This window comes from Mus pahari, chromosome 8, assembly GCF_900095145.1.
Source record: "Mus pahari chromosome 8, PAHARI_EIJ_v1.1, whole genome shotgun sequence".
NCBI classification, from domain to species: Eukaryota; Metazoa; Chordata; class Mammalia; order Rodentia; family Muridae; genus Mus; species Mus pahari.
Window position 1 is genome coordinate 36,505,699 of NC_034597.1, and position 12,513 is coordinate 36,518,211.

General features: G+C 40.9%; 1 protein-coding gene across 7 annotated transcripts in view; it reads right to left on the minus strand.

Moving 5' to 3' along the window:
• Ddhd1 (DDHD domain containing 1) overlaps positions 1-12,513 on the minus strand; it is a 67,094-nt gene that overhangs the window by 36,130 nt on the left and 18,451 nt on the right. For 4 of the 7 annotated variants that reach the window (XM_021203026.2, XM_029541521.1, XM_029541520.1 and 1 more), the window contains exons 2-3: positions 912-1,085; positions 192-212 (exon numbers count right to left, since the gene is read on the minus strand). In XM_021203026.2, coding sequence (XP_021058685.1) covers positions 192-212; positions 912-1,085 — 195 coding nt within the window. The remainder of the gene's footprint in view (positions 1-191; positions 213-911; positions 1,086-12,513) is intronic. The other 3 variants (XM_021203027.2, XM_021203025.2, XM_021203024.2) reach the window with 1 other exon arrangement.

Consider the following 12,513-nt stretch of genomic DNA (forward strand, 5'->3'; position numbering starts at 1 on the left):
ATTACTTGATCAATACTGGGCGGGCTTCTTGGCTTCAGAGAGGTTTTATGGGGTAAAGAAAATGGTTTTTCAAGCTGTACTTTAATTCACTAGGTTTGGCAGGGCTAGCCAAAAGCCTCCCACATAAAGGCAAGCGTGGAGGAAGAAACACTGAGCACCCACAGTCTAAGCTGCCTGTGCATCATACTCACCAGAGTAGTTGATCCCACTGCCTGCAGCAAATGGAATAACAGAAGGGTTTTAACTTTACCACACATTCTGAGGTTTATTCAAGATTCAGACACATACTGAAAACATGGCAATCTTGGCTAGTCTATAGTGTTCTTAATGGCTGAAACAAAGTTACTTCTGAGTGAATAAACTAAGGAGCATGCTTGCTTTAAATTAGAAACTTGTATTTATCTTCCAGAGATAATTAAAAGATAACATAAAAGCAATTCTGGCTTTTAAAATTCAGGAAAAGATTATTAAGATATTAATAAAACTGCCTTTTATGACAGCAAGAAATGTTTTATAAGTTCTACTTTCTGTGATAACTCAAATTGCCCCAAATGACTAACTCTGAGTATAATATAAACATTTGTACCTATATGGTAAATTGTGCTAGTATTGTGCAATAAAATATATATACTAAGTAAAATAATTCAGAAATTCATAGCAGTTGTAAATTTAAGAATAGTAAAGTGTTTTTAAAAAACAAATTTTAGAGCTGTGGGTATAGTTGTGGTAGCATATTTGCCTAACATGCACAGGCCTGATTGCTAGCATCTCAAGGCAACATCATATTTAATAAGCTCTATTACTAGAGTTACCAGCACTATCAATTACTTACGTTTATAGAACACACTAAAAAACTGTATCGACAACTTACTTTCATAGAACATATCAAATGCATTAACTGGTCATCTTACCGTCTTTTCCATCTAAGGATTTTGACACTTCAATATCAAAATTTTCTTGCATCTGCTGACCCCTAAAACAACTGAGATGTTCTTGCTCAATTAAATTACTTTCTTCTTCTTCTAGAGGTTGCCACGTCCCATCAATAAACCACTGTCCACGCATTACTGGTATTTTATCAGCTTCTGAAAAGAGAGATCACAAGATCAGCCTCTCATAGGGAGGCACACTAGCATTCCCCAAGCAGGCTTTTATGACAGAACAGAATCATTTAAGGTAGAGAAAGCAGACTTCAAGCCAGATGTACCTTCTCTGCTTGTTTCAGTCAGTCAGTGGCTCACTCTGGCCGTTATTCCCCGGCCTCTGCCTCGTGAGTGTGAGGACAGGTGTGACCCACTACACTTGCTGGAGGGTTTTCCGGTTATCAAGATTAAATCAGACTAGACATTACAAGGTTGCTTTATCATTAGGAAGACAGATGAGCAACTGTATATATATGTGAGGTTCTGTGTAAGCCAGGTGTGGAGGTTAAGGGCTTTGATAATGTTTTGTTGGTAGTTCAAGCTTATCAGGGTAGCATTCCAGACATAGTGTCTAGAGACTGTGAACACAATGATGGGCTTTTTGTAGGTCATATTGCAACATGTCATCTTGAATCCAAAAACTGTTTATAAAAAAAGCAAAACCAGGGTGGCATTTACCATAGCATCAGGGTGCTTGCAGAACAACACCAGGTCCTAGGTTCAATTCTCAGTAACAGCAGAAAGTTAAAACAAAACAAACAATAACCCCCACAAAGCCAAAGACTGGTCAGACTGAAGTTAACATTACCCTAAAAGTAGAAGCAAATAGAAACAAATAAATGAGAACACACACACATGAACAAACACACATACAAACATGCCTTAAGCTTTCAGCAATAGTCACATTGTTAGTCATTACAACACAGCTCATTTGAAGCTGTCGGCTTTGATGAATTCATTAATTCTGTGAATATCATTAGTATATAAACTGATGACATGAACACTCCATGTCTTACTGTTCATAAAAGAAAGAAAATTTTCATGAGAGAACAGCCAGAGGCACCTGGAAGCTAGCAAGAACCTCGACAGGCTGAGAGGCACTACACGTGTAGTTCCAGGGACCTTGATATGCTGATACACCTGATATGTTGATAGGGCCACAGTCAACTGTCTCTTCTGCCAGGGGTATGGGAAATGGCTCCTTTTGGCAGATGGGAATCAGTTCCACAAATTCCTGAGAAATGCTGGCTTTTACCTAATTACGAGAAAGCCTTCCATAGTCTAGGTTGAGTTCATTTCTTGATAATTTGGACTGTCTTTTGAAGTTTGGGAACTGGGGGTTTCCCTTGGACCTGACAACTAGAACTTAGAATGTTAACACAAAAGAGATTAAAATATAAAAAGAAAACCTCTGTAACTATAAATTTCAATGAGGAATATCAATATGAACCATGGATACCTTTTCTCTTCAAAGGGGAAGGGGGAGGCACAAACAGTGCATGTGTGCAACCCTAACACTGAGCTGAGCTGATTCCTAGTAAAAGGTTTCTAACACTCATTTTGTTTTTCGAGTTGAAATCTCACTGTGTAGCCCTGGCTAGCCCAGGCCTTGAACCTGGAGGACCCCTTTGCCTTTGCCTTGGAACGCTGGCTTTCACCACCCTGGCTCCTTTCCTGTGCTTCTTGGGATGCTCCTGTATTTTCTAGTCTCTCTCCAGTGATTCTGGGCACTGAGTCTCACTGTATTAGGTGTACACAGTGAACATAGAACCTCACTGAGCTATGACTTATCGTGCTGTAAGTCCACTCTTATTCTTATTGGGGAGGGTGGGGCTTGAGCTTACTTTTGCTATTGAGGCTGATAGTCAATTTTTTCTTCTTTCCATCTGGCTGTGGCATCTGCACCTCCCTTTCACATCACTGGGCTACATGTGTCTCAAATACTCATAGAATTGGGCTTTGCAGATAAAGCCATGTAAAATTTTCTTTTCAATTGTTTATTGATACAATTAATATGTCTGAACCCAACTCTTTGTTCTTTTATAGTTATCAGCTTTATTATTCAAACTTTCCCTATGGAGCATTTCCATGCCCACCTCCCTAGCAATTAGGAATACTAGGCACATCTTTTTGCTTATTTAAATTTACCACTTGGCCAGTCTACTTTAAATGGCATCTATGACTTCACACTTATTATAATATATATAATAAGTTAATTATTTTATTCTATTTTAATATTCCCTTTGTCTGGACATAACAATTATACTTATTTTCCCAATACTGCTTTATTCTTGAAAATACAATTGTTTGTGGTATGTTGTTGTGTATATTCAATCTGTTCACCCAGTACTGGAAGGGCCGTAAGTTCTAAAAGGTCCATTTCCATCCTCCCAGAACATGGTCCTAACTTTCTTAGTACTGTGACTTTTTCCTCCCTTTACAGTTGATCTGTAAACTCTAATGTCATGGGGCTGACTTGGCTTTTCCACAGTGGGTATTCCAGCCTGTACTTTCCACTGGGTACTTTCTAAGACCCTCCCTTGCTTCTGCATCCTACCTTCTTTTTCTTTTAATTTAAAGTTAATGAAATTTTTTTAGAGGTTTTTTTTTTTAAAGATTTATTTATTTATTATATGTAAGTACAATGTAGCTGTCTTCAGACACTCCAGAAGAGGGGGTCAGATCTTGTTATGGATGGTTACGAGCTACCATGTGGTTGCTGGGATTTGAACTCCGGACCGTCAGAAAAGCAATCGGGTGCTCTTACCCACTGAGCCATCTCACCAGCCCCAGTTAATGAAATTTTAATATTACATTTTGGGATATATGTAGTCTTTCTGGGTTTTGGTTTAGTTTTCATTTTACTTTAAAAGATTACCTACTATCTTTTATTATTATTATTATTATTATTATTATTATTATTATTATTTTATTATATGTAAGTACATTGTAGCTGTCTCCAGACACTCCAAAAGAGGGTGTCAGATCTTGTTATGGATGGTTATGAATCACCATGTGGTTGCTGGGATTGGAACTCCGGACCTTCGGAAGAACAGTCGGGTGCTCTTACCCACTGAGCCATCTCACTAGCCCTACTTACTATCTTAATTGAAAGAATTTATTGAAACTCTTGTCATCTAGATTTTTTTTATTAGATATTTTCTTTATTTACATTTCAAATGTTACCCCCTTTCTTGATTTCCCCTCCAACCTCTCCCACCCCCTCTCCCCTCCCCCTGTTCACCAACCCACTCACTCCTGCTTCCTGGCCCTGGCATTCCCCCACACTGGGGCATAGAGCCTTCACAGGACCAAGGGCTTCTCCTCCCTGATGACCGACTAGGCCATCCTCTGCTACATATGCAGCTGCAGCCATGAGTCCCACCATGTGTGCTCTTTGGTTGGTGGTTTAGTCCCTAGGAGCTCTAGGGTACTGGTTAGTTCATATTGTTGTTCCTCCTATGGGGTTGCAAACCCCTTCAGCTCCTTGGGTCCTTTCTCTAGCTCCTTCACTGGAGACCCTGTGCTCAGTCCAATGGTTGGCTGTGGCATCCTACCTCCTAAGACCCTCCCTTGCTTCTGTATCCTACTTTCACACTCTTGGTTATCTTCCTTTTTATCAATGGCCCTTAGAAGGTTGTTGTTTGAATTTACGCTCCCTTGGATAGCTTGTAGTTAATGTATTACCTTCCCTTCAACTTTGGCTTAGGTTTCTATGTTATGATAAACATGACCAAAAGCAACTTGAGAAAGAAAGGGTTTATTTCACCTTAGAGCTTACAGTTCAAGGGAACTCAGGGCAGGAACTCGAGGTAGGAACTGAAACAAAGGCCTACTGTCTTGTTGCTCTGGTTTGCTCAGCTTGCGTTCTTATACAACCTAGGGCAACAGTGGCATTGCCCAGTGACCTGGGCGCTCCCACATCAATTATTAATCAAGAAAATGCCTTAGAGACTTGTCTACAGTCTAAACTGATGGAGGCATTTTCTCTATTAAGATGCCCTCTTCCCAGATACATGTAGGGTTGTTCAAGTAGACAAAACCAACCAGCACAAACTTCTTTACTAAATTCAATAAAATCCTGTTACACTTCTTGCTGGTTAGGCTTTGTCTTAGCGTCAGAATGTTTGTCTTTAGGGGACTCTTTGCCCTTCTCCTTTCCCACGAGTTCACCCCGACCCACACCCCGACTTTCTTCCTCCTTCTCTTCCTTCTTTACAATCCTACGCCTGCACTGGTGACTGGTGCTGGGACATTTTCTCTACATGGATAGTTGATGCTTTAAGTGGTCAAACTTTTTATTTAATTACTGTATGACATTTTCATAAATGAATACTATATTTTCATTCGAATTATATCTTCTCCCTGTTCAACTCTTGTCAAATTAATGACTCCTTTCAACATTGTTTTACACACACACACACACACACACACACACACACACACACACATACACACAGAGTTTGTTGAGTTCGTTTACCATTGCTCATGTGTACATATGCATAGGGCTGAGCAGTTGGGATTGGACACAGATGTCTGGTGAGGATGCCCTTCCAATGACTGCCTGCAGCTCTTCATTCCACACCCACACTGGATCTGTGGATAATTTTGTCTGTGCTTGTGTTAATCTCTCTTCCCACTCCTCTCTTCTTCAGTCTCTTAGGTTGCTGTGTGGCCACTCTGTGCACTCACAGGTCTGCAACAGTGACAGTAACTGCTGTAATTTGCTGTGTGTGTGTGTGTGTGTGTGTGTGTGTGTGTGTGTGTGTGTGTGTGTGTGATTAAAGAGTCATACCCCTTGGTGCAGGTGTGAGCTGTGGGTATGTGGCCCATTCTGGACTTTGTGTCTGTGTATGTGTGAGGACATGTAGGGCATTTGAGGTTTAGAGAGCTGTTACTACCTTCCAAATCAAGTAGCTTATCTTATTTAATCTTAACTCTAATCTTAATTATTTCTCCAGCTTCCCAAGTGCACACAGAGTCTTAGAGAGCTATTTTCAACTATACAATGTAGCTTTCCAGATAGGAAAGGCACTTGCTTAGCCTTCTCTCACCAAAATCACAGGTTCTTGAGTTGTGTCGAGTCATGAAATAGTCACCCAACACATTGACTTCCAGGGAAAAACAAACAAAATACACCACCATACACATCTGTTCCTTCTCGCTGTGTTGCTCAGCAGCTGCTCTAGGTGGGTCACTCAAGGCAGAAACCTTGGAGTTATCCAAGGCACCTCGTCCTAACTGCTTTTTACAACTACTGCTCAACACTATGTACTGTTTACCATATCTCAAAAATCGTGCTCACATTGGGCTCTATGAGTACGGTGCTTGCTATGGCCAGCATGAAGAGCTGAGCTGAGTGTCTAGCATCCATATAAATAAAAGCCAGGTGTGATCGCAGGTACCAGGAACCCCAGCACTGGGGTCGGCGGAGACAGGCAGATTCCAGGGCTTGCTGGTCAGTTATCCATCTCAAAGGAACAAGATAGAGCATGACAGAGTCCAGCCTCTGGATGTGTGCACATGGGCATGTACCCATTCACCCACCACCACCAGTGACCAGACAACAGAAAGTTCAGATGACTTTCCAAATCATCTCTTACTCATCAGGATGTCTTGGTTTGTGCTTGTTTAGTTTCTGAAGCTGCCATGGAAGCCTGGAATTCCTAGTGTCAAATCTGCCAACAGTCCCACCACCCTGCTAACACTTAGTTGTCAGCACATGTCTATGTAAGCACACATGAGTATCTCTTCAGAAACCTAATCCACCTTTTATGGTTGCCAAAAATAATTGTTTTTTTTTTTCAATACTCAAATTCTCTTCTGGCTCTGCACTGCTTCTCAGAAAAGTTCCTAACCACCTTCCCTTAGACTGCCTCTTCATTTATTTCACATATATTCACACAACTTTTGAGTATTACCATAAAGCAGGCACCAAGGTAGGCTGTAGAGTGCAGAAGAGGTCACTGATGGTCCTGGTACTTTTCACACCAACAGGGCACTTCCGTGTGTGTGTGTGCGCGCGCGCGTGCGCGCACACGCATGTGCAGGGTGGGTATCTGACTATTCTGTGTACACTGTTCCTGGGATGTGCTTACATGTTCATAGGTTGTTCTTACCTACCTACTTTCATCTAATTAACTATTAGCTTTACCTTTTCATAAGTCCTTCCCTTAGCTATGATTCTACTGGAGTAATACAGATCTGTCAGTGTTTATTTTGAACATATTCTTTTAAATTACTAAAGATTTTTAAAAATTAGATTAAAACCTATCCATACAAAGTAAAGGGTTCTTTATGACATTTCACATATACTTTGCTTCTGTTCTGATCACTTTTATTTAAGTGATTTTTTTTTTTTTTTTGAGTCAGGGATTTACAGGATACCAGGCTGCTCTCAAACTCATTATATAGCTGAGAATGCCCTTGCACTTCCTCCTTGTACATGCTGGGATTACGGGCCTGTGTTTATTTTGTGTACAGTCTGACTGCTTAGCCTTCTTTGTTTCTCTGGAATCTTGGGGTGCAAGTGCTATGTCCACCTGCATCTCAGGTGCTTGAAAGAGGAACTAACATGAAGAGCTACTTCAATAGCACATGTAAGATGTTACTGAGGGAGGTATTAGCATTGTCCTAGTGGCTGGCAGAGAAAAACTACACTGGGCTTTCCCCAGTTCTGAGTGTGCCTGTCTGATTAGCTGGTATATGCCGTAGTACCATTAACACATTCATTTTTAGTACTTAATTCTTTGAGGAAACAAACAACTGTCTGCCTACCTTCTAAGTATAAGAACGGTCAGATTTTAGAGGGTGAACTACTCATTGAAGAATAATAGGTATATAGAAAAATACACCAATCACATAGCGCTAATACCCAGACTAAGGGAGCATTACAGAAGGTTCCCCGCCACCATGCAGACACTCCTCTGAAGGAAGTAAACTCCTAATTTACAGCAGTATATAGATCAGCTTAGCTGTTAGAAGTTATATATGATATCATCACAATATAATTTGTACTTTTTGTTGTTTCTTTGGCTTAAAACGGGACTTTATCTACTATTCATCTGTCCATCCATCCATCTTCACAGGTAAAGGTCAGAGTGAGTTCTCCCCTTCCACATGTGGGGCTCTGGAGACTGCACTTAGTGTTAAGCAGTTTTACCAGATGAGCCATTAACCAGCCAGGAATGAAATTATTATAATGGTTAAAGTGCTTGTCATGGATTACCAAACATTAGACAGCTATAAGATGTTCTTGGCTTGCTTATTTCTACCACTAAACTGATTCCAAATAATGTCAACACATCAGACAAACTCACTAATTGCATGCTGTTAATATTAAAGCAGGAATGAATCTCCAGAAGGACTTGAGGCTTGGGTACAGTGTATGTTTGCTGAGGGTTCATTTGTTAAAGACTTGGTCCCAGGATAGCTCTGCTAACTGGAACTCAGTGGGTGGAGCCAAAGATGCTACTGAAAATCCTATACAATCCAGCTTCTTCCTTTCTACTTCGCACCAACAAAGACGTGTTGGGCTCAAAATGTCAACAGTACAGATTGTTTTTGAGACAGTGTCTTATGTAGTCTACCAGGATGACCACAAATCTGTCTAGCTGAAGTTAGGTGGCCTTGAACTCCTGATTATCCTGCCTCCCCTCCCCAAATGCTAGGATTGCATACAAGTGTGTACCACCATATCTGGCTCAGCTATTTCTCAAAAAACCAAAATATTAGTAATCTTTATAGAGCAACTGTATTTCTAGAATGTATTTACAGAAACATGCCGAGGTATTTACTCAAGTACTGTTGTACTTAATAGAAAGGAAAGCACGACAATATGTGGCTATACTATCAACAAACAAACAACAAACACTGGCGATGATATAGGGAAAGGGAGTCTTGCCACTGGTGGGAATATAAACTGGTTTCAGCCACTATGGAAATCAGTGCAGAAGTTTTTCAAAAATTCAAAAACTAAAAATAGAACTGCCATATGACCTGGCTATACCACTCCTGGCATATATCAAAAGGACTGCAGAGATACTCATATGACCATATTTGTTTTGTTCTAATTCATAATAGGAAGAAAATTTAATCACCTTAAATGTCCATCAAGACAAATGGATAGTAAAAATGTGTCCAGACACACAATGCAATTGTATTCAATTGTAAAGCAAAACAAAATTATGAAACTGGCAGGAAAATGGAACTGGAAAATATTTTAAGTAAAGTAAACCAGGCTTAGAAAGGCAAATATTACATGTTCTCTCCCATAGTGATTCTAACAATTATGTGGGAGTGAGCATAGAGAGCAGGAATCTAGAAAGGGCCCATGAACACAAGGAAAGAGGGTTTGACGGAGGGTGGTAAGAAGGCAATAGAACACATGCCATATCAAGGTGGAAAGCAAAACACTAGGGGTGTAAGCACATATGACACATATGACATAAATGACACACGTGATGAGAGGACATAAATAGGGATGTGGAGAAAAATGAGGAGAAGGATCGGTCCACACTGAGTTCGTGTGAGAATGCTACAGCAAAGTCCAATACTCAGTGTTAATTAAAAATAAAAAGCAAATAAAACAAAAAACCATGGCCTATCAACAGAAAACTGGATAAATATAGGTTAGGGAGATGACTCAGTGGGCAGAGGCGCTTGCTGCTGAGTCTGAGAACCCGCGCTCCATCCCCAGGCCCCACACTGTAGGAGAGACCCGATTCTTACAAGTTATCCTCTGACTTCCACATGCTCACTACAGCACATGTGTGTTGTGGCGCTTGCTTATGGTTCTTCCTGGTCACAAAATAGATGCTTATCACTGACTTCAGAGAGCCACACACCATGTGTTTAAGCCACTACTACAGCAGCTTTCAAAACGAGGCACTGTAGCATCTTAGGGGGACAGACACACACAGAGGCTTCCTTCAGCCATTACATGTTTGTTAGTTAATATACCATTTCCACAAAACTATCTTTTATAATGTTTTATTAGAGGAAAAAGGCATCTGGGCTGGCGAGGTGGCTCAGTTGGGTAAAGGTGCTTACTGCTAATCTGAGGACTAAGTCTGATCCTTAGCAGGTAGTCTTCTACTTCCACACATGTGCTATGACTAACAGACGCGCGCACACACACACACACACACACACACACACACACACACACACACACACCAGAAGTCACAAAGAGAAAGGCGAATCCTATGCTATGATTTAGGTCTCCAGACACACATTTCTCTGTTAAGGCAGAAAAATGTGACCCCATGAACATTTTTATTTTCCTAACAGTATCCAGGACTGGGCAATGGTGATAACTCTTCTTTGTGGCTACAGCACACATAGGCCTTGGACTCTAAAATGCTCTGATTCCTTTGGGACCTGTGCAATGTAACACCTGACTTTACTGTGCTGTTCACTGTAAGCTGTCAAGCATTAGTAAGACAAGATAGGCAAAGGAGCATATAATAGCTAAGCTTAGTTACCAAAACAAATCGGACCCAGTCAAATAAAGAACCTGTCACTTCAGTGCACAAAACATGTACTTAATTCAAATTCACTTTAAAGAAAATTAATTTCTAGCTATTCAGATATAATTACATTGGCATCTCCTGTGGCAGGAGTTTCCCTGTCCAATTATTTAAATATTAGTGTAGCAGGAGGCTTGTGATTGGACAGGGAAAATAGTGGTGGAGCTAAGACTTGGAGAGGTGGAGAGGCAGAGAGGACAGGAGAGAGAGGAAAAGCCAAGATAGAGGTGGACAGATAGGAAGAAGAGCCTGATCTGCGTGGTTTTAAATAGCCACATGTGGAACAACAATAGGAACTAACCAGCACCCCAGAGCTTGTGTCTCTAGCTGCATATGTAGCAGAAGAAGGCCTAGTCGGCCATCACTGGGAAGAGAGGCCCCTTGGTCTTGCAAACTTTATATGCCCCAGTACATGGGAACGCCAGGGCCATGAAGTGGGAGGGTAGGTGGGTAAGGGAGCAGGGCGGCGGGGGCGGGGGGGGGGAGTATAGGGAACTTTCGGGATAGCATTTGAAGTGTAAATAAAGAAAATATCTAATAAAAAGGTATTCATGGAAAAAATAAAATAAAATGGAATGTCTTTCATTTACATGAAAAAAAATAGCCACAGGTAGTTATGAGTATCATATAGCAATAGAATAATTGGGATAACTTGTCTGATCCAGGTGAACAGCTTGTATCATTCATTATCAATTGGCTCTGAAATTATTGTGTGGACATCTTGTGAATTGAGAATTTATTGATATATAAATCTGAGTTGTTAATTACAATAGAAGGTGGAACCACCAACCACAGGGGGATGATAGCTAAGAGGGTATGGGCAGCACTGAGGCAGCGAACTGAATCACGTGGGGAACACTGCGGCTGATGAGCTGGTCTAGAGACAGCAGCCCGGGACCTTGTCAGGGCAGAGAGTAGCCAGCAGCAGTGGGGAAGCCTGCCGGTCTTTTACAATATTTCCTGCAACATCTCCCAACAAAATGACTACATAAAACAATGTTGGTTACTGGAATGTAGTATCCTGGCTAATTACAATGCCATGTAAGACATCTGATCCTAAAGTTTGGGGAGTTTTCTCAGGTCTTTAACCCTTTCCTTATTAAATGGAATACTCTTCATATAACTGTACATTTTCTAGCCAGTACTTGCACTTATTATGAACAAAGCCAGTTGTGGTCTGCACTGATGCTGTGAGGAGGTGGCACTGATGTATTAGCCATTGTCTAAGTCTCCACACTCAGTGCTGCTTACCAGAAATCTGCATAGCTTTGGGACAAGCATTAGAAGTTACATCAAATATTTTGTTTTGACCTGAGCTATGTAGAATTCATTGCTCTATTAAGGTTCCTGAAAATAATTCTTCCCTCAGATGACGTCCTTCCTCCAAATACAGCCATCTTCTATGGCGATTATGCTTTTCACATGTCCTCAATATCCACAATAGCCAGGGCAGTTCAGCTGCTGTTCTCCCAATATATTCAGCTGCCAACCTGCTTACCAAAATCTAGCAGCTCCTGATTTCTATTTTTACTTATGTAGAAATTGGAACAGTTGCCAGGCAGTGGTGCTACATGGTTTTCATCCCAGCCCTCAGGGGGCAGAAGCAGACAGATCTTGTGAGTTCAAGGCTAGCCTCATCTACAGAGAGAGTTCCAGGACAGCCAGGGCTACACAGAGAAACCGGATCTCAAAAAACGAAAACAGAAAAACCCCAACAAAACAAAACAAAACAAACAATATAGTCTTGACAGCATCTACCATCTCTACTCAGATGTGGAGGGCCTACACATTCCTTTGCTACCACAGGACAATGGCAGACTCTTGGCGTCTATCGTTAGCATACTGGGCTTGCACAATACAACTGCCTATGTGCTGGCTGTGGCCCCAGGAATGCTGGAGGTACTTGAATATAAAACAATTTAGCTCCAGGAGGAAGGTACTTTGAGCTTATCTGACAATTCTGTTTGTTTTGTTTTTAGAGTACATTCTATAAATAGAAAATATAAGTAAGTCAATTAAAAATACAGGCCAAAAAAAAAAAAAAAAAAAAAAAAAAAAAA